Raw genomic sequence first — 25,911 nt, 5'->3', positions numbered from 1 at the left:
TGGACACTTGAATAAATTCATGATTCTTTTAGCAACAATGCTGGTAGAGAGTATTGGGTGAGTGATTATATCTGCTAAAAGTGATTCTCAAAAGATGCTCCCTGGACTAGTAGTATTCACATCAGTTGAAAACTTGTTAAAATTTAGACTCTTTTGCAGCATTTTAGACCTATTGAACTAGGAACTCCATGGGTGGGGCCCAGCCATCTCTGTTTTAATGGGCCTTTCTGGTTATTCTGATGCATGGTAAAGTTTGAAAACCATTGTGTTATAATAAACTTTACTGAGCAAAGAATTTACTGTTTGCTCAGGACTACAGCCTTGTAAAACTTAAGAGAAAACAAAATGCATATAAAATGCAATGATAAAATGCAATCAGGGAAGAGACCCCCAATCAGGAAGTTTGATGTCAAGACTTGACATATCACTGCCACACATTACTGCTTTCACATGTGTAAACCACTAGCAAAATAACTGGTACTTAGTAAGTGATCAAATGTTTGTCTTCTCTTGTCTCCAAACAATCAGATATTATGGTGGACACTGTCACATAGGTTATCATATTTTGTAATCCTGATCTGAGGCTTTCTGTCTCAAGAATAAAATGCAGCTGATATAAGTCACTTTCATTTTCACAAGAGGCTATCAATTTACATCATCAACACTTAGTATCTAAAACAAGTGTTGGAAGTTTTTTTACCTGATAAACCTGAATGACCATCCTTCAAGAAGTAACTCACTGTTGACATCAATTTCAAATAATTTGTGACCCACTTCTGTCAAAAGCCATGTTGAGATCATTTATTCATTTATGCATTAACTTTCCCTCTAGAATTCAAATCAAGACCTATTTCTGTATGTTATATCAGGTAGGTACAAATCAAAACTCTAGGAGTTTAACTCTCTGCAGAAGGTAATCTGATATTGTAAAAAAGAAATAGTCTTATGAAGAATGTTTCTGCATTTTCTTAACATCATTTGTAAAGACTGTTGTTCATTTTGTTCTTTAATAACCAATAACCTAAATACATACATGATACATTTATCCCTCTTAGCATACAGCATTGAGAAGGAAAAGTCTTTTCAAGTATATACTGATAAAAGTAGAAATTATCATTTTCATTTGAAAATTTCAAAGTGCTTAGGTTCCTTTTAGTAGATAATATGAACCATATAACCCATTGCTTCATTTTTGCCTGGACCTCAAACAATCAATTTTATACTTAATTGTTGTATCTTGACTCTAGGATTTTTAATGTAATTATACCTCTGCTCACTAACTTTGATTATGTGGCTCCTATTGGCCTTGTTTTAAAGCTTATTGCACACTTAACTCTTTTTTAAAAGCTGCTTTTAATTCGTTTTTGGGGGGAGATGTAGGAGAGTTATAAAAATACATCTCTCCTTCTCTTTATTCACACATCATATTATCTATGCATCTATCCACCCATCTTTTCCTACAACTGTCCGTCTTTCCTTTTATCTACCCATCTAGCCATCCAGTCATCTACCCGCCCTCTCATTCATCCATTTATCCTTTTCAAATGAATTTCTGTTTGTAACCAAATATAGCCAGAGGTAGTAAATACAATGCATGCATGATTGTAAAGAAACTTACGGAATCAGAGAGTAACTATGCTAAAGTAGAAGAACTAAACTAACTTCTTCATTTTATAGAAGAGAACTTTAGTTTGTTTTTTTTCTGACCTTTCATAATCATAGTTTACATAGATTCAGAAAGTTTTTGGATTTCTATAACTACTTTAAACATATTTAGCATAGTTATAAAACTTCATGTTCTTTTATAGGCTTGTTTAAAATAGTGTCTGTAAACCAACATGTAGAAATTCAACTTTAAAAAGAAAAATAAATTAGGAGGTAAATATTTATGATAGAAGTTACTTCAGTTGCCTTAAATAGTAATCTCCCCTACTGCATTTAAAACGAGTTTTCTTCATTCATTCAACAGATATTATTAAAAGTAATAATTCAGTTCACCAAACTCTCACGGTCAAAAAGTTTACAATCAATTTGTATTCAAATTTCTAGAGAAATATCTGTTACAGGAGTTAAACATACTTACATTTTTAAGCCATATTAATCTGAGTTACCTGAAATTAAGATACTGGGTGAAATAATAGGAGGATTCAAAACAAATGAATATCAGATACAAAAAAAATAAATTTATTCTTTAAAACTATTTTTTTTTTTTTTTTATTTTGAGATGGAGTCTTGCTCTTGTCACCCAGGCTGGAGTGCAATGGCCTGATGTTGACTCACTGCAACCTCTGCCTCCTGGGTTCAAGCAATTCTTCTGCCTCAGCCTCCCAAGTAGCTGGAATTACAGGTGCCGGCCACCACGCCCAGCTAATTTTTGTATTTTTAGTAGAGACGGGGTTTCACCATGTTGGCCAGGATGTTCTCAAACTCCTGACCTCAGGTGACCTGCCCACCTGGGTTTCCCAAAGTGCTGGGATTACCGGCATGAGCCACCACTCCTGGCCTGTTCTTTAAAAAAAATCTTAACCTTGTATCCCTTGCATATAGGAAGGTCTTATGCTTCCAGGGGAAATACAGCTAATGTAGGGAAAATAAAATCACACCTATCAATGAGATTGAATCCATAATCTTTCACTGTAGTTTTACATCTCCTTACATTAATTAACAGTTACGTTAGAATGAAAGTAAAAAGTTGGAACTGAAATTCCAGACATTGTTAACATATATTGCAATTAGTCCAATTTCATCAGATGTAGAATCCCATAAACCTCAAGGGATTAACAGCATTACTATGGCAAAGAGATAATCTATAATTTCTCAAACCACAAGATAAACTATGTATTTTGTTGTTGTTTAAGTAGTCGTCTATATTTATACCAAGGAAGATACATGTTGACCAATAAAGCTAAGAGTTGTTTCATTAGACAGAATCTGAAATACAATTTTGCAATAGCCCACGGCATTTCAGGGTGCCAGAGAGGGTTTCTTCAGGGGTTTTTAACTCATAGTAGTGAGATATACCTGGAACCGAAGATGGTACCAATATCACTCATCCAACATTAAATCAGTGCCCTGCAGAGGACAGGCACTTCACAAATAATTGATTTGCAAATATCTGAAATAGTGCTGTCCAATAGAACTTTTTGTGATGATAGAACTAAGCTATATCTACACTATCTAATGTGGTAGCCGTATGTGGTAGGCTAGAGTAACTAAGGAAATAAATGTTTAGTTGTATTCATTTATAGTATTTTAATATAAGGTTAGATAGCAGCGTATATCTGGTGGCCACTGTATTAAATAACACAGCTTTAGAAAATAATAAAGTATGAGCAACTCAGGTGTGCACACCTTAAACATTTTAAACATGTTCATTCATTCATTTATTGCTATTTGCGTTTGGTTTTAGGTTTCCTCTCCCCAACTCCCTACACTTGTTGATTGAATTTTATTTTTTTTATTGTAGAATCTTTAAAAACTTACAGAAGTAAAAAATGTACAAAAACTACTCTGAGACAAATCTCTTTTCTCATAACCCTTCTACCTTACTCTTAAGATTCCTTGTACATAACAAGTTTTCTTATTCCTTTGTATATCCTTAATGTGAATATTTTTAAAAATGTGTGTGAATATAGGCAAATTAAGATGTGCTTTCTTATTTCTCCTTCATTGTTGCACAAAAATAATATACATATATACATCTGTATATACAATTTATGTTTATATCTGCATATAAAATTATGAGTTCAAGCCAACATCTTCAGTTCAGTCCAGTCCCATGGGGCTCATCTTTGTCTTACCATAGCAGTTTGTCATTCCTTAGCAGTACCTCTGTGTTTACGTAGTGAGAACCCTGGCTCTCAAAAAATGTCACATTTTAATGTATTGTCTCAATACTCTCTGATATTCCTTATACTGCTTTTCCAACTCCACTAATTCCTTAGCCCCAAGTTTTGATCTTTTGGATTCACCTCTTGTTTCAAGAGTATGTCCGGCAAGTATCTTCCTAACAGACAGTTCGTAGAAATTAAATATTCTGTGTACTTGAATGTCTGAAATAATGCCATCATTCACTTAACTGATGGATTGGTTGGATATTGAGTTTCAAGTTTCAAATAGATTTTTCTTAGAATTTGGAGGCATTATTTTTATCTTTTTTCCTTTGGTATCTAGCCTTAGACTATGAAAAGTCTAAGCCAATCTGATTTTAATATTTTACTGACAATCTTTTCTCTCTTAAAGATGTAGCTCTTCTCTTTATCCTAAGTGTCCAGCAATGTTTTGTGGGTATGTATCAGGGTGGTTATTCTTACATCCAAGCAGTAGAACATAGTGGCTATGGGCACAGGCTCTGAGTCTGAGTGCCTAATTTTGAATTCTTACTCTACTACCTACTACTTTCCTGAGGAAACAAAGTGACTTGACAGAGTTTATGCTTTCAGAGCTTTCTGTCAGGGTTTTAGAAGTGACTGAGTGCAAGAAAATACATACAGTAAAGTTAGAGACATAGGACCTTTACAAAAAGTTAGGGCCTCCAGAGGCAAGGGGCTCTCCTTCTGCTACTCAGGCTGGACTGCAGTGGTGTGATCATAGCTTAATGAAGCCTTGAACTCCTTGGCTCAAGTGATCCTCTTGCTTCAGTCTTCCAAGTAGCAGGGACTACAGGCACATGCCATCATACCTGGCTAAGACATAGGCACTTTAATAAATGTATGTTTCAGGCCTTAGTATGTCCAAGAGACAGGATTTCCTAATACACTTGGAGGCAAATGTGGTGGTGCTGATTGAGGGAAGTTTCACAGAGAAACTGACACTGAAGCTGAATCTGATTTCAAATTACATGAAGGTATTTTATGTATCCCCCAAATATGTACACCTATTATGTATCAATAAAAAATAAATTTATAAAAGTAAATAGGCAATAATCTGAATCTGAAGAATGGGCAGAAAGATACCAGATAGACAAGGTTGGAAAGATAGTTCTACTCTGACACATAATCATAGACGACTGTGCAAAGAGAGTTGAAGTTTGTAGAGGTAAGATCAATTCTATTTATTTTCAGCCAAGGAATTCCCAGCAATATGTGAAGGACCACCTTTGTTCAACACCACTGGTCAAAGAAAGATATATTTCTCCTACTAGATGTGATACCACCCTATAAACCTCTGTACCTTTTGAACCTCTGCACCTTTTTACTCTAGACTTCTTTCCCTGTTCCTGTGATTCAGGATACCCATTACATACTGAGCGGCATTTTGCTAACACTACAGACCTTGGAGCCCTTTTGCCTCTCTATTTTTCTTTAACCTTTTCCCTGTTGTGTGTTTCTCTGAATGGTAGAAAGTGAAGAAATTAAGATTTGATCTTGAGCAATAGGATGGTGAGTGATTCTAAAAGAGGAAGATTTAACAGTCTAAACTCAAGATGCAAGATTTTTAAAAAATCAAAGTAATCCCTAGTCTTAACTAGCAGAACCCAGATCCCTGGCAGAGATATTAAAAGGGAACAAGAGAATATACTTTGCAGAAAGCTAAAAAGTAAAAGATGGTATATGCCAAATACTAGGGAAGATATAGAGCAACTAGAATATTTAGGCATTGTTGATAAGGCTAAAAATTTTTCCAACCACTCAGGATATTGTTGATGTTTACTAATGTGAAATATATGGATATACTATGGCCCAGCATGTCTATTGATAGATGTATTCCCTAAAAATGTACACATATATTCACCAAAAATCATCTACTAGTATATTCATAGCACCACTATATATTATAGTCCCAAACTGAAAATTATGCAAATGCCCATCACTCATAGACTGGATAAATACATTTTAGTATAATGACAAGCTATTCAGCAATGAGAATGAATAATTCTATATACAACTTATGCAGACATAAATTTAATGTTTAGTGAAACTTGATACAAAAAGTATATGCAGTATGATTCTATTTGCATGAACCAAAACAGTTGCACAAACTTCTTATTCGTATGCTTAATGCCACTTTCTATTATTAATTCTCTCCCAGTTAATTAACATAACATAAATGAAAATGGCATTGGTAAATTAAACATTTGAGAATTCTTACTGAGAAATGCAAAGAAAACCAAGCAATTTTTTAAAAAATAAAATGTATTAACTCTATTAACATAAAGTAGTACATAAAAGAACAAAGGTCATCATAGAACATTATTTGGTTCAGGTTCAACTTTGAATATTTAAGTATCACATTTATGTAACTGATTACTGTGAGGTAAACAAATTAAAAAATGATGTGAGGAAAAGTATGAAAGAACTTAATCTTCATCATATTAAAAAGTCATTGGATATACTTTTAATATACTTAAATCAGAAATATTTATTAATATTAACCTATTATGTGGACACATGAAGATTTTTAAAATTAAGCTACAGGGAAAGAAGATAAGTTTCTAAGTCACTGGAGAGATGCAAAAGTGGACACTCAGGCTAATTAAATGATCAGCGTTTCATATGTAGAAAAACTACTCTGCCAGAGGCAGACACATAATATATCAGTTTCACGAAGCTCTATCAAAGTCCTTTCTCTCTGGTATTTTATTTTTTACTTTTTGCAGATAATCCAGACATTCTTAAAAGATAGAGTATAACACAGAGGTCAGAAGTGCTGCTCTTGTTAACCATGTGATGTGTGATAAAGGATCAGAGTAGGTCAGTACTTTGGGGCATATCATTTGAAAAATGGTGAAATCCTCACTAGTCATTGATTTGTATGATATATGATCCATGAGGTACCAAATGTATTCCTTATACATGATATTGGCTCCCTAAATATTAAATACATATGAACCACAATAATTAGCATTTATTGAATAAATGAAAAAAGAGTATAAAGTGATATTTGTAGAAGTCATTTATATGCTTAATGTCACTTTCTACTATTATTAATTCTCTCTCAGTTACTTAACATAACCTAAAGAAATGATGACTTAGATTATGTGAACTTTCAAAGGCAAATTTCTTTGCCACCAGTTATTTTCAAAGATAATGGTATAATTAGAATATTTTAATCTGGGTTTTATTAATGGTAGAAAACAATTTGGTGATATCATTTTTAGAACATTACTATAATGAGTCTGAATTCTTTTCTGATCTATTTAATTCCATAATAATATATCCTCACCTACTTTCAAATGCACATAATAAATTTAGCAAGGATTAAGAAGGGATAAAATATTCTTGGGCTACTACCAGAGAGAAGCTCAAGGCCTAGGAGAATTTGGCTGTGTAGGTCTGTTAACTGCATTGTCAGAAAATTATCATGAATTCCCCCAGGAGCACAGAAATTCAGAAGCCCCACAGACTTTACTTATCAAAAGAAAGCAGTACAGATTTAGGGTTCAGAGAGCAGGCTTTGTATTCTCAATTACCAGCCCATCACTTATTAACTGTGTGACCTCAGTTTCCTCATCGGTAAATCAGGATAGTAATAGTTCCTGCCTTACAGGGCTTCTGTGAGGATTATGAGACATGCATCTAAAATGCTTAGCACAGTGCCAACATGAGTGAGAATAGTAGCTATTATTCTGTCTATTCTGAATAAAGTAGACAGAGAAAGTATAGACTGCAAAAGAGTTCAGAACTGGTTCAGAATTTGGCTGTGTAAAATAGATAAGATACTTTGAAGTCACCCGGGTATTGACCAAAAGGCCACCTTTGTTTGATAAATCTACACTCCAAAGTTCAGAACAGCTTATCCTACCTGGCATTTAAACTGATTAGAATGGATTCATTTAAGATATCCTTCTCTTTGATCAATGATTGTATAGCATGATTGTATATTAATGTCTAAACCTCATTTTCTGAAAACCTAGGTAGATTATGGAGTAAAGACAGGGTTATCAATTTGTTATTCTTTCTAAATTACCATAAACTGGCTATTTAATTATACTCATTTTGTATTTTCTTGAAAGCATTAAAAAAATTTACTCCTAGTTCGATCCAAGCAATCATATGTCCACAGTGTAAGTAAAGTACACCCACAGCTGATGTTTAAGCTAATGAAATGAGAAATGAATTACATATCAACTTTGAATAGTTCATTTATGCTGTTAGAGTGAGAAAGTAGTAGTTTCCATCTGTACTTCAGAAATTAAACATTTGCTTCTGAAAGGTTTTATTTTAATTGGAGCTAATATTAATTTATTAGTAAAAGGCCCTTAGAGGAGTTAAAATGAAATCATTTTGTGCTAATGAAAAGGCTGTGTTGTATTTTTCATAAGATTCCTTAAATATTTCTCACAATTACTTCACAGGACAGTGAAAAACAGACTTTAACTTTTTATTTTTTTGCCAAAATCTACATAGGAAGATGGTGGGAACTGTATCAATAATAGCAGATTGAAACTATTAATAGACAGAATTAAATTATTACTGTATTGCACACTTGTTTGGGATATGAGAAAAAACATTTTTTAGTGGGGATGACTATGAATAAAATTATGTAGCCAACAGGTCCCTACAGGTTTGAGGACACGTCTCCTTTTTCTTAACTATGTCTTTTGAGTGAATAGAGCATATCACAGAGGCTGGAAGTCATTTTGTCCTGTTCTTTAGAGTTGTAGTTTTGATGAGTGGTTTGCTGTCTACTCCAGAACCTGAAGGAAATGTTAAATAACTGGACACATTTTCTTAGATGTTCCCTCCTCTTTTAACACTAAAAAGTAATGATTAACTCATTAAACAGAATCTATAAGCCTGCATAAATATATTTTTGGAGCTTTTCAGTTGTTAACAAAACTGAAATCACATTTAAGTGCAAGCTGGACATGTTTCATTGTACCTACTCTTTGCTTGATTTTACATATGAATTAATTAATTTATTCATTTAATCACTCAATTCATTCAATCATTTATTTGCTGCATGTCAGGCTATGCATTTAGGATATAAAGAAAGAAAAGCTTCAAGGAACAATTGAAAACTTGTAAACGCTGTGTTAACATGATGTGTTCATAAAACAACTTATTGAGTGTCCATCATTTGAGAGATACTATAATACTTAATGCTAAGAGCAGGTTCCATCCATAAGATTATACTTATCATGAACATGAGGATGAGCAGAATTTAGGCATGGGAAGAACTATGCTGTGGACTGAAATAGTAGATGATGATGACTAGAGACAGTGGGGCTAAAAATTGTCAATGGATTTGGGATATATTTACATGGTAGAGCAGACGGCACTTAGTAGGTATTTGGATGTAAGGAATAAAGAAGTATAGGAGGTCAAATAAAACACCTGGGTTCTTTTCATGAATGACTGAGCACCAACATAGAATATAGCAAAGGAAAATTAGGTTTCCTGGGTAGAAAAAAATGTGTTTAGATTTAGATAGAACATGTTTGAGGTGTTATAAAAGATTCAGGTAGAATTTTGCCATTGTCAGTTGGATATACAGTTCTGAAATTAAGGAAAAAGGTCTAGATTAGAGATATACTTTGAGAGTCACACCCATATAAAAGAGAATTGTGGTTTGAGATTGTTTCTCCTAGGCAAAGTGGTATGAGTTTGCGCTCCCTCTTGCTTTGTTATCCCATCCTCTGAAAGGGAGAACATGATTTGAGGGATTCTCAGTGTAAAGTGGTATGACCTAATAGAAGTTTCTGTTATCACAACTGCCTCCTCAAGTGGGTCCCTGACCCCCAAGTAGCCTAACTGGGAGGCACCCCCCAGTAGGGACAGACTGACACCTCACACAACTGGGTACCCCTCTGAGATGAAGCTTCCAGAGGAACGATCAGGCAGCAACATTTGCTGTTCAGCAATATTCGCTGTTCTGCAGCCTCCACTGCTGATAGCCAGGCAAACATGGTCTGGAGTGGACCTGCGGCAAACTCCAGCAGACGTGCAGCTGAGGGTCCTGACTGTTAGAAGGAAAACTAACAAACAGAAAGGACATCCACACCAAAACCCCATCTGTATGTCACCATCACCAAAGACCGAAGACCAAACCACAAAGATGGGCAAAAAAGAGAGCAGAAAAGCTGAAAACTCTAAAAAATCAGAGCACCACTCCTCCTTCAAAGGAACGCAGCTCCTCACTAGCAATGAAACAAAGCTGGATGGAGAATGACTTTGATGAGCTGAGAGAAGAAGGCTTCAGACAATAAAACTTCTCCGAGCTAAAGGAGGAAGTTCGAACCTATCACAAAGAAGCTGAACACCTTGAAAAAAGATTAGACAAATGGCTAACTAGAATAATCAGTATAGAGAAGTCCTTAAATGACCTGATGGAGCTGAAAACCATGGGATGAGAACTATGTGACGAATGCACAAGCTTCAGTGGCTGATTCTATCAACTGGAAGAGAGGGTATCAGTAATTGAAGATCAAATGAATGAAATGAAGCAAGAGGAGAAGTTTAGAGAAAAAAAGAGTAAAAAGAAATGAACAAAGCCTCCAAGAAATATGAGACTGTGTGAAAAGATCAAATCTATGTCTGATTGGTGTACCTGAAAGTAACGGGGAGAATGGAACCAAGTTGGAAAACACTGCAGGATATTGTCCAGGAGAACTTCCCCAACCTAGCAAGGCAGGACAACATTCAAATTCAGGAAATACAGAGAACGCCACAAAGATACTCCTTGAGAAGAGCAACTCCAAGACACATAATTGTCAGATTCACCAAAGTTGAAATGAAGGAAAAAATGTTAAGGGCAGCGAGAGAGAAAGGTCAGGTTACCCACAAAGGGAAGCCCATCAGACTAACAGAGGATCTCTCGGCAGAAACTCTACAAGCCGGAAGAGAGTGGGGGCCAATATTCAACATTCTTAAAGAAAAGAATTTTCAACCCAGAATTTCATATCCAGCCAAACTAAGCTTCACAAGTGAAGGAGAAATAAAATCCTTTACAGACAAGCAAATGCTGAGAGATTTTGTCACCACCAGACTTACCTTGCAAGAGCTCCTGAAGGAAGTACTAAACATGGAAAGGAACAACCGGTACCGTCCACTGCAAAAACATGCCAAATTGTAAAGACCATCAATATCACAGCCAATATCATACTGAAGGGGCAAAAACTGGAAGCATTCCCTTTGAAAACTGGCACAAGACAGGGATGCCCTCTCTCACCACTCCTATTCAACATAGTGCTGGAAGTTCTGGCCAGGGCAATCAGGCAGGAGAAAGAAGTAAAGGGTATTCAATTAGGAAAAGAGGAAATCAAATTGTCCCTGTTTGCCGACAACATGATTGTATATTTAGAAAACTCCATCGTCTCAGCCCGAAATCTCCTAAGCTGATAAGCAAATTCAGCCAAGTCTCAGGATACAAAATCAATGTGCAAAAATCACAAGCACTCTTATACACCAATAACAGATGGAGAGCCAAATCATGAGTGAACTCCCATTCACAGTTGCTTCAAAGAGAATAAAATACCTAGGAATCCAACTTACAAGGGATACGAAGGACCTCTTCAAGGAGAACTACAAACCACTGCTCAACGAAATAAAAGAGGATACAAACAAATGGAAGAACATTCCATGCTCATGGATAGGAAGAATCAATATCGTGAAAATGGTCATACTGCCCAAGATAATTTATAGATTCAATGCCATCCCCATCAAGCTACCAATGACTTTCTTCACAGAATCAGAAAAAACTACTGTAACGTTCATATGGAACCAAAAAAGAGCCCTCATTGCCAAGACAATCCTAAGCAAAAAGACCAAAGCTGGAGGCATCATGCTACCTGACTTTAAACTATACTACAAGGCTACAGTAACCAAAACAGCATGGTACTGGTACCAAAACAGAGATATAGACCAATGGAACAGAACAGAGCCCTCAGAAATAATACCACACATCTACAATCATCTGATCTTTGAAGAACCCTGAGAAAAACAAGAAATGAGGAAAGGATTCCCTATTTAATAAATGGTGCTGGGAAAACTGGCTAGCCATATGTAGAAATCTGAAACTGGATCCCTTCCTTACACCTTATACAAAAATTAATTCAAGATGGATTAAAGACTTAAATGTTAGACCTAAACCCATAAAAACCCTATAAGAAAACCTAGGCAATACCATTCAGGACATAGGCATGGACAAGGACTTCATGTCTAAAACACCGAAAGTAATGGCAACAAAAGCCAAAATTGACAAATGGGATCTAATTAAAATTAAACAGCAAAAGAAACTACCATCAGAGTGAACAGGCAACCTACAGAATGGGAGAAAATTTTTGCATTCTACTCATCTGACAAAGGGCTACTATCCAGAATCTACAAAGAACTCAAACGAATTTACAAGGAAAAAAAAACTCCATCAAAAAGTGGGCAAAGAATGTGAAGAGACACTTCTCAAAAGAAGACATTTATGCAGCCAACAGGCACATGAAAAAATGCTCATCATCACTGGCCATCAGAGAAATGCAAATCAAATCAACAATGAGATACCATTACACACCAGTTAGAATGGTGATCATTAAAAAGTCAGGAAAAAACAGGCACTGGAGAGGATGTGGAGAATTAGGAACACCTTTACACTGTTGGTGGGACTGTAAACTAGTTGAACCATTGTGGAAGACAGTGTGGCAATTCCCCAAGGATCTAGAACTAGAAATACCATTTGACCCAGCCATCCCATTACTGGGTATATACCCAAAGGATTATAAATCATGCTGCTATAAAGACACATACACATGTATGTTTATTGTGGCACTATTCACAATAGCAAAGACTTGGAACCAACCCAAATATCCATAAATTATAGACTGGATTAAGAAAATGTGGCACATATACACCATGGAATATTATGCAGCCATAAAAAAGGATGAGTTCATGTCCTTTGTAGGGACATGGATGAAGCTGGAAACCATCATTCTCAGCAAACTATCGCAAGGACAAAAAACCAAACACCGCATGTTCTCACTCATAGGTGGGAACTGAACAATGAGAACACTTGGGCACAGGAAGGGGAACATCACACACTGGGGCCTGCTATGAGGTGGTGAGAGGGGGGAGGGATAGCATTAGGAGAGGTTCCTAATGTAAATGACGAGTTAATTGGTGCAGCACACCAACATGGCACATGTATACATGTGTAACAAACCTGCACATTGTGCACATGTACTCTAGAACTTAAAGTATAATTAAAAAAATAAGTTTCTGTTATCGCAAAAGTTACCCTTATGATAGCCATATCTCCACTCTTCAAAATGGTGATCACTAGTCACATGTATGTGTCAAGCAGTTGAAATGGGATGACTATGACTAAGGAATTGAATTTAAAATTTAAGGCTAATGAATTTAATTTTTAATAGCTATATGCAGCTAGTAGCCACCTTTTATTGGACAGCGTGCCTAGAGAATGGACAGAGAATAGGAGCACAGTGGATAATGTCAGCAGGTATGGTGGCTCAGAAGTAGGATATAGGTGATACATTTTAGCAGTCAGAGGAAAGAAAGGACCAGATAAAATGAGTGCCCATGTATATCATCAAAATTTCCTCATATCAATAACATGGCAGGTAGAATTGCAAGAGATGGTACGCCATACATGCAGATATGACTTAAATGTAGAAAAATAACATTTATTGATATTTTTATACCAGTCAAAATATTTCTGTCTTTCAGGTTTAGAATTGTTTCCTCTAAAAATTAATCTTTTTATCCAACATCTTCATATGGGCCAGAGGCTTCCTCACTATGATATAGTAGATTAGTTTGAATGTAGAGTCTGCATTTTGGGACTCTGAGTTCACATCTCTTTTGTTACACATTAACAGAATGAATCTGTGGAAGAGTCTTGATTTCTCTGTGTCCTAGTTGTTAAACTATTAATACTTGGTTAATTCTGGGGTTAAGATTTAAATCACATTGAGCACTTAGAAAAGTACCTTGAGCCTAGTGAAGAGATAATAACTGTTAATATCATTAACCTTAAAAGTAAAATTGAAGAAATGTTTTTATTTGAAGCTATTTTGAAGCCTTAATTAAAAAGATAATCCATGGATTGGCTTACTGATAGACGCATCCCTATAGTCAGTCAGTGTTTTGTTATTTTAAAGATAGTTTGCATATGAGAATGTCAATTCCTTTTCACTAATTTTTTTATTCTAGAGAAAATGTCTTACTAAAAGGAAGTTTACAATATTTTTATTATTTCTATAAGATATAATTACTACTTTTAACTAAATTTTCTTCTGTTTAGCAACTCAATTGCTTTCTTTCTTTAAATATCTTTGTGTTTACAAGTCCAACTGTTTTACACACCAATTCCTTTCTGTAATTTCTTGTGGTTTATATTGAATAGGATGAGAAATGATTGTATGGTCCCAAGGTTTTATAAAAATGAAATGACATAAAGGAGAAAGACAATCTTTCAAAACATTTCTATAAAAATGCCTTTCTCTCCAGAAGCCTGGAGTTTACAAAAAACAAAAAAATGCCTTTAATTGTTTTTGATTCCTTTTACTTTTCAGAGATTCAAGATGATAATCCTGCTAAAATTTGTGTGTCTCTATATTTAAAAAATACAAATAAAGATCTATTAATCAAGTATTTGTTTAAAAGCAAATTCTATATTTCCTGGAAACTACTGTAGAAATCCAAAAATACAAAGAGGACAATCTTCTCTTTATTCTTTATTTTAACAGTAATTCCTGAATTTGTAACACAAGTGAATGTTGCCTTGGAAGCCTTAAGCAAAAACTCATTGAATGTGTTGGATGATAATCAATTTGTGGACATCTCAAAGAAGATCTATGATACAATTCATGATATCAGATGTTCAGTCATGATGATTCGGGTAAGTTTGCTTTTCCTTCCATTGAATTATTGCAATGCTCTTCACCATCTGGAATGCCTGGGATGACTGCAAGAAATGCTTTATTTCTATGCTGTAATGTCAATGCTGGAATCTATTAAAACTTTAGAAGTTCATATGTATCCCCAAAGTCAGATCTACTGTCACAAACAACATTTTTACTTATGTATGTGGTTATAACTTACGCAAATGAGTGCATTTTACTGCTGCGTGTGCAGAAAAGATAGGATTTGTTGGGTGCAGGATTTGTTGAGGTGTGTCTTAGCATGATCAGAAGCCAAAGAAAAATACATAAAGTAATTTGCTTTTTATTTTTCTTGAACAAAAAGGAAAGAATCTTTCTTATCACTGTAGTGGAATTGATAGTAAAATGTGTTGAAACAAGGTATTTTATGGCCAAACCCTCTCATCCTAGATCATAAAATCACAGAGTGTTCTGCAAGAAATCTCACTTGGAGTTGCCAGCAACAACAAACACTTCAGTGGTCCCAGTATGGGAGTTGTCTGTTTGGGAACACATATTCCACCTTCCCAGGCGTGAGAGCACCATTTGTTGCGGGCACACTGTATATACAGAAACCAGGATTGTTTTCCCTCAAGTATTAATGTAAAGTGTTATTTTAAATGTTACCAAAAAATGCACATTCTTTGGAAAATGCCTATGTAAAGATACGGAGATACCTTATCTTAAGTGGATTCATCTGAAGACAGACTCTGACGTAAGGATTTGTGTTATCAGTAGTCTATTTAAGAGAAAATGAGACAAAAGTAAGGCAGAGAGGGGAAGAAAACCAAGAAGGTGAAACTGTGAGTCACTGCAGGCAACTGGGGCTTGGGGCTTGATCCTGCTGGTGAACTCTGGGTAGTACTGCAGAATGCACCTCAGCACTCCAGAATTCTCTTACCTGACGTGAACAAACTGAAGATTTAGCCAACTATTCATCCTGGGTGAAAAGCTACCCTCAGAGGTGTCACCTGTGCCTCATGTTCAGGACCAATCAAACTTTTGTGGCCAAAGAATTCTCAGGCAGGGTAGCAGGTGTTTGCTGTAGGAAGATTCAGTGGGACTGGTGAATATAATTTTTAAGTATGAATAGAATTCAAGTTTTAAGCCTCTGGACTTAACTGTTAGTAAGATTGTAAGATGGAAATAGAAGTGCTGAGAATATATGAGTGGAGCATCAATAGTATTAATATCTGATAGGGCTGAACATCACAGGCTGTACTGAACAGTTCATAAGTCATTTGTGGACTTTGTAAAGAAAAGGGCTAACAAATATTAGGGAGTCTGACAGGGCAGAAGGATGCTGTGGAAGAGCTTGTAAGAGAAAGTCTAAAGGTGTCAAGACAGAGAATCTAGTACATTGAGACTTGGGAAAACCTGAAAGCAAACCAATTACCATATCAAAGCGAAACCTCAGGATAAATACTTGTGAGCAGCCTACAAGTATTTTTAAGTGATTAGAAAATTTGGCCCTATACCAATGACTATATCTGAGCAGCAAGAACCTTTACTAATTTTCTTGCTGTAAAATTTGTATGCCTTACCTCTGTGGATTAGTGGACTAGTAATAACCCAAAGCTGGGAGGTAGGTGAATCCAGAAAAGAGACATTAAAAGTGTAAAGAAGGCACATGAACTTCAGGATATAGTCTTGCCAGAGTGAAACCTCTCCATTTTCGCTATCCCTGAGTGGATATTTGAGAATATAAACCAGTGAGATAGCATAGGGAAACCAGGGTAGGGAATGCATTTTTTTTTCTTACTAAAGTTATATAGGGATGAAAAAAAAAATCTTACAGCTTCTCTTTAAGTTAGATGTTCCAGTATTTTTAAATTTCCTCATTATCAAGATAGCTTACTTAAAGCAAATCAAATTATCTTGCCATTTTTTTTTACATATTCCTCATATACAGTGGTACTCTGTAGGGGAGGAGAACAATTTATTGTAATTATTAATAGCCTTTGAGAGCAGTAATTTTCTCCCATAGTCATCTCTTTTTCAAGATAAATACTTCCATTTCTCTCAATTTTTTCTCATAGGAATAATTTAGTATTTTGTTTTCTTCACTAGTCCTTATTTAATTTTCAACAAACTTCTCAAATGAGACTATCAAAAATACATTCTAATTAGTGCCTGTCCAATGTCAAGTAGAAGACTTGTTCTTATGTTATTTCTACCGATATAGCCAACTGCTATTAGCCTACAGTTTTTTCAATTTAAACATTATATTTATTGAATAGAGGTTGATTTCCTTTTCCTTTTTTTATCTTGTTGCCTATGTATGCATTCTTTACTTTGATTTGTTCTGTTCTTGTTCTTAAGTCCTAATCCTATTAAACTGTATATGATTCTTCATGTGATTTATCAGATTGTTTTCTAGTTTGGTTGTTGAACATATCAAGTTAGCATCAATTAGAAACATGAATTGTAGAGTCTTAGTTTCTTCAACTAAATAACTAATAAAAACGTTAAATTATATTGGCCCTTTATCTGATGGTAATCCCTGCTAGAGAGATTCAGTTAAGAGCATTAGCTTTAAGAGCCTTTAGAATCTGATGTTCCATGCAACTGAGAACATGTCTCTAAGTATATGGTTTGAAAGAGTGTTTTCTGAGTTTTAAGGTAGATACATTATTTCTTTAAGTACACTTTATGGTCAAAAAGATAAAGCAAATAAAATCAGAGCTGCTGTACTTGAAACCAGGGAGGAGCACCCAGAGGCTCATCTTCTCTATCTCTATACCCCCCGTTCCCTAAGCAGCCTCTAGGGGAACCTCTATACAACTTCTACAGGGATTCCTTGGAAAATGATCCATAAACTTATGGACTTAATAGCTAACTGGGTTATAAGATAAAAATAAATTCTCACTTAGGTGCAAGTAAATGAAAATATATCCCTTTTTTTTCTTAAAGACTGTCCCTTTTTCACAGAAGAGAATAAACTTGATCCGGTATAATCTTCTTTTAACAAGGTCGAATTTAATGCTGGCCAATATTCTGGCCTTAGAACTGCAAAGTATTTGATCCTTTCTTCAAGGTATCTAAAAAGTGTCAACATTAAAGCAATAAATGTATAATTAAACAAGCTCAGGGAGGGATAGGCTATGCTATTGAGGATATTTGTGAGTGTATTATAATCCCATTTTATGTCTGAATTTTTATGAATACTCTTCAGTGCCTTTGAAACAATAAAATACTAACTCAAGATCAGAACTTGGAATTTTATAGGGTTTTATAAAAATATGATTATGTCTTTGTTTTGATCAATACTTATGCTAACAGTTGTTTAAAATTCTAAGAAAAATACTGTGACATTTACTATTGCTATTTCCATTGGATTCAGTGTGTAGACAAGTGAGGTTATAAACTATCATACCTAGCAAACTCATAGAATAAGCAGTATTACATATTTTGATCTGTTTGGTATTTAATATATATGTGTAAATTGTACGACTATTAAGAGTTCATAATATAATGGTTAAAACTAAAGCAACAAACAAATCTTACTTAGCATCAATTTCCTCCTTTGTAAGACAGACATGGTATTAAACCTACTTCAAAAGATTATTATGCCGACATGAGTTAATGGAAATGAAATGCTTAATAAATAGTAGGCTATAACAAGAAGATAGCTACTACTACTATTATTACCACATAGAGTTAGTACTTACTAGACCTACTGAAGCTACTTAATATTTTTGTATATCTTGATGAACATCAACTGCGTAAGCATGCTTGTAGAACAACATGAAGGGCAAAGTCCTAAATCAAGAAATCTCAAAAAAAAAAAAAAAAAAAAAAAGAAATCTCTTCCTTTATAAAACAATGTTTAAATAAGAGGATACTTATGCTTATTAACATCAGGCATCTAAATTATAGAGTGTTTAATGCAAATTATGTTTTTGAACCCATATTAGTTTAAGGTAGTATTATAATTCTGCACATAATTTTTATAGACCCCTTAAAACATGAATGAGAACTGAACTTTCAATGTTCATCTTTTTTTGGTAAAAGACATTTAACCACAAATGGAGGACATTTTAAAAGAGTACATAATTGAATTGAGAGAGAAGGTAGTGTAAATGGCCCGCAATGAAGTATACTCACAAAAAGAAACAAGATTCAGGCAAAATTATTCCTATAATGGGTATTCAGAATGTAGATTTCATATGTTTTGTTTGTGGATTTTCATATGTGCCTTATCAAAAGCACTTCGAAAATGTAGGGATACTTTCCAAAGCCAAGTGTGTAGATTTTCAGGCCCATAACTCAAGTTTGCATTTTCTGTGTTAGTTTTCTAACTATATCAGGGAATAGAAACATATTTTGCATATCTGACTTGATGAAGGTTAATTTTTGAGGAAACAAAGAAAAATAAGATAAATGTACATGGCCCAGTTTACATTAACTGTTTTTACATGAATCATTTACATGGCTTCTAGAATTGGGACACAGTCATATAATATCATCTTATATAACCAGACAATCTTTGGGTCTGATTCTGTTGCACGTACAGGAATGAATAGATTTATGGCTTTTCCTGGAACTAAATACAACTTTCTCAATTGCGATTACTTGCAGTGTCACAACTTCTGTAAATTTGTGTCATTTTCTTCCATAACTTTTTTTTTCTTCGTGGCCTTATAGACATCTTTTCTTTATGTGTCTTCCAGGCTGAGCTTCTGTCTATTTGAAGTTTCATACTCAAACTACTAAAGGGAAAGACTTTTACAATTTCAATTAGTCACTAACCAATGTAGAATGTTATCTTATCCAATTACAATTCTCTGGAATTAAGTTTGGAAATGGGCAAATAATGAAACAATATTGTGTAAAATCAGAAAACCTGAGTTCAAGTCTCAGTTCTACATGTTACTGTTTATATTTTTACTTTAGATGATGTCATCGGTTTCTTCCCTGCAGGGGAAAATGGAAGAATACTACTGAATTTCTACTTTTAAGTATCACTGTATGTAAAAGTAAAGGACTAAACAGTGTTTCCTGAGATGATGAAAAAAATGAGACTGTCCTTGCTTCAAATGCAAATTAGGGCCAAGTGCAGTGGCTCACACCTGTTAGGGAGGCCAAGGTGGGCGGATTGCCTGAGCTCAGGAGTTTGAGAACAGCCTGACCAACATGGTGAAACCTCATATCTAATAAAATACAAAAAATTATCCAGGCATGGTGGTGCGCACCTGTAGTCCTAGTTACTCAGGAGGTTGAGGCAGGAAAATTGCTTGAACCTGGGAGGCAGAGGTTGCAGTGACCTGAGATCACGCCACTGCACTCCAGCCTGAGTGACAGAGCAAGACTCCATCTCCAAAAAGAAGGAGGAAAAAAAATGCAAATTAACTAAGACATGGACAATAGAGAAATACAATGATACAATGAAATTCAAAATATGTATTTCAATGTAGTAGCAACTAACAATTGGAAAATATTATTTTTAAAGTAGAATATATCACAGCATCCAAAATGATAAAATAAATGGTAATAATTGTAACAATACAAATATAATATCTATACTCTGAAAATTATAATACAATATTTAAAAAACTAAAAACACCTAAATATCTTAAGTGATTGATCATATTCCTGAAGTTGGAAACTCAATATTAAGATGTCAGTTATCCCCAGATTGACTTACAGATTGATTTATCACTGTCTCAAATTCTTAGCAGACTCTTTTATGAAAACTGATCATTTGAGGTGGTTACATGGGAGTATACGTTTGCCAAAACTCATCAAACTGCATTTAAAGTTGTATGTAAATTAGATATTAATAAAGTTCATTAAAAAATAATCAACTCCATAGCCAGCACCTCAGAAAATAGCTAATTTTAAATAGATAAAATCATATCAAACTACAAATTAGGGCTAATTAGAAAAACTTACATGGACTATTGAAATGCTGATATCTCAAATATATTAAAATTAATAATACCTTTCTACTTTATAACTGTTTGCCAAATATTTCTAATGTATGGGGGTTTTCTTTCATTTTTTATTTCTCATATTTGTGAATCATTGCTTACTGTTTTAGATCAGGAGTTAGCAAATTTTGGCCTTTGGGCCGCATTTGATCCACCATATGTTTCGTATGACCTGCAACCTAAGGATGGTTTTCATATTTTTAAATGGTTGAAAAAATTCAAAAGCAGAATATGATATTTTGACTTATGAAAATGGTATAAAATTCTAATTTTAGTGTCCATAAAATCATATTGAAATGTGACTCAGCCATTGGTTTATATCTATGACTCTTTGTGATACAATGGCAAGGTTGAGTAGTTATGAGGAGACTATAATGGCTCACAAAGTTTAAAATATTTACTACCTGACCCTTTACAGGAAAAGTTTACTAAACCTTGCCTTAGAGATTTTTGTTTTAGCCTTTACGAATATCCTGCCTGGCTATTCCAAGAATCCACTCACCTTTTTATCAGTTTTCCTTTATACATCCAGTCATCCCAAATATTTAAATATTAGAATTGTCTTTTCTTCAAGGTTCCTGGAGTTACACACCCCTTAGAATGACTTCTGCTAACCCTTTCTATTCACAGTCTAGGGTCCCAGGCTGTACTCTTCACTGTCCTCTACTCTTCTTTTCACCCTCATGACTTGCCATTCACCCAGGTTCTCTTTTTCTCACCCTTTCTTTTCTAGATCAAACTGTTGTCTTTTTGTTTTAATTTCCAAATTTTATATTCATGCCCTGATGCTTTTCAAATAAAGTTGTTTAATTGCCAGAAACCACCCTTCTCCAAGGGCTGCAAGGAAGTTTTTACATTCCTTTTGATATTTTTGCATTATTTGTTCAGCACATAAAATTAAATTTGAACCTTGCCTTTGATTATTGTACATTTTGAAATTCAATTTTTCAGGTTTATAGAATGTTGAAATTTCATCAACTGTATTCTCTCATGTCATTTTTTTTCCTTTCTTTTTTTGTTTCATGTTATAGAGCAGTAGACCTCCCCTTATTCATGGCTTTGATTTTCACGGTTTCAGTTATCTGTGGTCAACCACAGTCTGATAATATTAAATGAAAAATTCCAGAGTTAAACAATTTATAAGTTTTAAATCGTGCACTCTTCTGAGTAGTGTGATGAAATCTCATGCTGTTCCATTCTGTCCTGCCTGGGATGTAAATCATCCCTTTGTCCAAAAGATCCATGTTGTCTATGCTCCCCTCCCATTAGTCACATAGTATTGCAGTTCTTGTTTTCAAGTAACCCTTATTTTACTTAATGATGACCCCAAAGTGCACATAGTGATGCAGGCAATTCTGATATGCCAAAGAAGCTGTAAAGTGCTTCCTTTAAGTGAAAAGGTGAAAGTTCTTGACTTACTAAGGAAAGAAAAATAATCATATGCCAAGGTTGCTAAGATCTACAGTAAGAATGAATCTTCTATCTGTAGGGTTGTAAAGAAGGAAAAAGAAACTAGTATTAGTTTTGCTGTCACTCTTCAGACTCAAAAGTCACAGCCACAGTGTGTGATAAGTGCTTAGTTAAGATGAAAAAGGCATTAAATTTGTGGGTGGAAAACAGAAATGGAAATGTGTTCGGATTGATGGCAATCAGATTCGGTACTATCCGAGGTTTCTGGTATTCACTGGAGATATTAAAACATAACCCCTGTGGACAAGAGGGGCGGGGCAGTGTAGTATTAATTGTATCTAAAGATTATTGGGATTAGAAATGAGTTTACATAAAGTAAGTATATGCTAAGTGAATTTAAAGTATAGTGACAGGACGAATATATATATGGCTTGGCTTGCACAGGACAGTATTGGATTATACCACCTTTTACTTTTAAGTGTCCAATTTGGAGGATAAATTGGTAAGCTCACTAGTTTCTGGGTCCTGACGGTACTGCTTGAGGCCCTGTGGTGCATCATCTCCACCCACAGGGCGACAGTTCCCGGTGCTTGGCACTAATGATCATAGTTCCCTGTCAAGCCAGTTTTTCTAACCCCAGGGAACACTTTCTCTCCATAGTCCTAATGGCTCTCAAATGTGCGCTTCTCCCCTCATGCTTTTCTGATACTTTGTTGACTGTGGAGAATTTAGTCAGGCACCATTTCCAATTTATTTAATGTACAAAGAATTCATAGCTTTTCATTTTTCACTGTTAGGCAGATTTCCTAAATTCATCTAAGTCACTCTACTCTTCAACCTCACAGGACTCTTCACATGGAATGCCAGTTAAAACACTTTGTCCTTTCTGGAAGTAATATGACTCTTTTCTAGTGTCAGGACCAGTGTGTAAAGAAACCACCTACCAGAGGGATTCCTAAGGACACTTCGTAAAAGGCCAATAGCAAAGTAACCTTGGTTTTATATGCAAATTTAAATAAAACCTTAGTGGAAAGAAATCTGTAACAGGGCTCTTGCTGTTTCTTCTGAAAATAGAGTGTAAGGTAGAGAAACCTTGGAACGCCTGCTGGCACTGGTCAGCAAGAAGTCTTATGCTCTCAGCACATTTAATGGCCCTCCTCTTGTGTATCCCATTTGAAGAAACTTTTGACTAAGGGAGCAGAGGTGACTAGAGTAAGAAAAAGATACTCAGGAAACGTATTAAGCTATAAAAGCAGCGCTAGTTAGTGATCTCAGTTGCTCATGCTGAGAGAAAGATGTTCAGCTTGAAGTCATTCTGGAAAGTGCTCTTTCACCAAAGGGTCAACACCACTGGACTGGCAGGAGAGTCCATGGTCCAACAGGACTTTGATGCAGTCTAGTCCTGCACTCAGAGAGCTCTACACAAGTGCAGCTCAGAGCTTTTGACTCAAAGTAGCTGAATATAAGGAGCCAAGCATCTCCCTTTGAAAACACCTTCAGGTGTTCAGGGGAAATGGCTAACATTGTGAACAGAAGAGTAATACGGGGAAGACGGTTACTTGTAGTACCTTAAGAGCTTTTAGTTTGCTTTTTGTTAAGTGAATTATTAAATGTCATATTAATTATTATAAACTTGTATAAGTAATGAAATAAGTTAGATTTATATTAAGTATTCAATTTAGTAAGTTTTATTATTTTGGTACAAAAGCTTGTTTTTATCCTAAAAACTCTTAAGGAATGCTAACCTCTTACTTCAAACGTAAAGTTTCTCTGCATATCTACATTTCAAAAACAACTTTTGGAGAGTTGAATCAGCCTTCTAGAGAAAATGATACGGGAAATATAACTTATAAATGATGAATTTTAGAAAACAGGCTTTGATGTAGCTAATAGAGGGAGGGAGACTGGGAATTTTATAACTCCAGTATCTGTAAAGTAAATAATGGAGTTTCAAAGGGAAAAATATTCTGGAGTCTGATAACAAAAGTTCTCTAAGTGAATAGAGGCGCTTGAGGTCATATACTGGTAGGAGAAGTCACAGGAAGAGATTCAGGGTCTTCAGGCACCTGAAAGCCTAAAGAACATTTTCTTTTACCGTAGGAGAATAAAACAGCTCCATGTTTTTATACCATGGGAGCCTTTAGACTCCATAGACTTCTCTTTGTTGATGTAACAGTTGTAAACACACAAATCCCAAGAATCACTTTCTAGTCAATTTGTTAAAGAGTACTTATCCTACTACTGCTCTTCTCTGCTCCCTGAGATTCAGACATATTGGCCTGCTGGCTATTCCCACAGTTCCCTCAGACAGGCCCATGCTTCTGGTATCTGTCCACCTACTGTCCTCTCTAACCATGATGCTTTCTTCCAAGACTCTGCACAGGCGGCCTCTTCAGGTCTGCTTCATCCTTGCCTTATCCAACATCCTACACAGATCCTATATAGAGCCACATCTAAAAATAGCATCTCCCACCTCAGCTACTCTTTATCTTCTTACTCAAGTTTATGCTTGCATAGTGTTTGTCATGACCATTGATATATTACATATTTATTCACTTATTTATCTATTTTCTTTCTTCCCCCAAAAGAATGTAGGCTATATGAAATAAGGAAGATTCAGACCTTTAAAACAAAATCTGTCTGGGTGCAGTGGCTTATATCCATAATCCCAGCACTTTGGAAGGCTGAGGCAGGGGGAATGCTTGAGCTCAGGAATTTGAGACAAGCCTGGACAACATGGTAAAATCCCTGTCTCTGTGAAAAAAAAAAAAAACAGAAAAATTAGCCGGGCATGGTGGTGTGTGCCTATACTCCCAGCTGCTTGTGGGGCTGAGGCAGGAGGATGGCTTGACCCTGGGGGGTCGAGGCTACAGTTTCTGCCACTGCACTCCAGTCTGGGTGACAAAGTGAGACCCTGCCCCCCACAAAAAACGTTATAGAGTTTTACAATTAAATAAAGTGGTTGATTTGGTTTCCAAATTTGACATTTGTTCAAAATGTAATCACTAGACCCCAAGGAATTAAGGACAAGAACATGTGATGTTACTCTGTTAAATTTTATACTACAAAAATGAAGGACAGTAGAAACTACCTTGAGATATATTTTCACAAAGAATTAAATTGGCTTGATCTCTTATTTAAGGTGGTTTTAAGAGTTCCAAGGATGTGTACTAAGCATTGTATTTTGTGGCCACTAATGTAATTATGAATGTACAGTACATGTTTGTTTGATGCTATTTGTCTTCGTAGAAGCTTCTGTAAAATTGGATCCATGTGGTTTTTTTAAAAGTCCTTCATTTCACCTAGTTCAGGTGACAAGATTACTCTTTAAAGATGATGACAATTGTAGAACGGCCCTGATGAGACTTTTTGAGTGTATGTATTAGCTGTTGGGTTGTGGAAGAAAAAAAGACTCTATCCTAAGGATAGAGTTTGTGGAACGTGATGGAGTGTATTTTATACACATTATCCCCTATTATTGGTCCCTTGGTGTTATAAGCTCTAAAAAGTCACAAAATTATCTATAAATTTAATGATTAAAGTGTGTTTTATACTGTCTTAAATTGCAATGTTTGGAACAGAAATCAGAAATTTAATTAGTCATAAAATATAGAAAGATCGCATAACAAAAATTATTTGTAACCTTAAAAATGGCTGTAAAATACATTTTAACAATTCCATAGTAGTCTGTTTACTAAAAAATATAAAATTAAAATAAAACCATGGATTTTTATATATCTTCTATTGTCTCTAAAA

At 35.1% G+C, this 25,911-nt stretch overlaps 1 protein-coding gene across 3 annotated transcripts in view; it reads left to right on the top strand.

The window, feature by feature from the left end:
• The window catches only part of CTNNA3 (catenin alpha 3), a 1,783,100-nt gene that overhangs the window by 1,406,880 nt on the left and 350,309 nt on the right, over positions 1-25,911 (top strand). For all 3 annotated transcript variants that reach the window (XM_030941008.1, XM_030941007.1, XM_030941009.1), the window contains exon 13: positions 14,639-14,790. In XM_030941008.1, the coding sequence (XP_030796868.1) occupies positions 14,639-14,790 (152 nt within the window). The remainder of the gene's footprint in view (positions 1-14,638; positions 14,791-25,911) is intronic.

This window comes from Rhinopithecus roxellana, chromosome 11 (genome assembly GCF_007565055.1).
Source record: "Rhinopithecus roxellana isolate Shanxi Qingling chromosome 11, ASM756505v1, whole genome shotgun sequence".
NCBI classification, from domain to species: domain Eukaryota; kingdom Metazoa; phylum Chordata; class Mammalia; order Primates; family Cercopithecidae; genus Rhinopithecus; species Rhinopithecus roxellana.
This window is presented reverse-complemented; position numbering and strand designations above follow the sequence as displayed.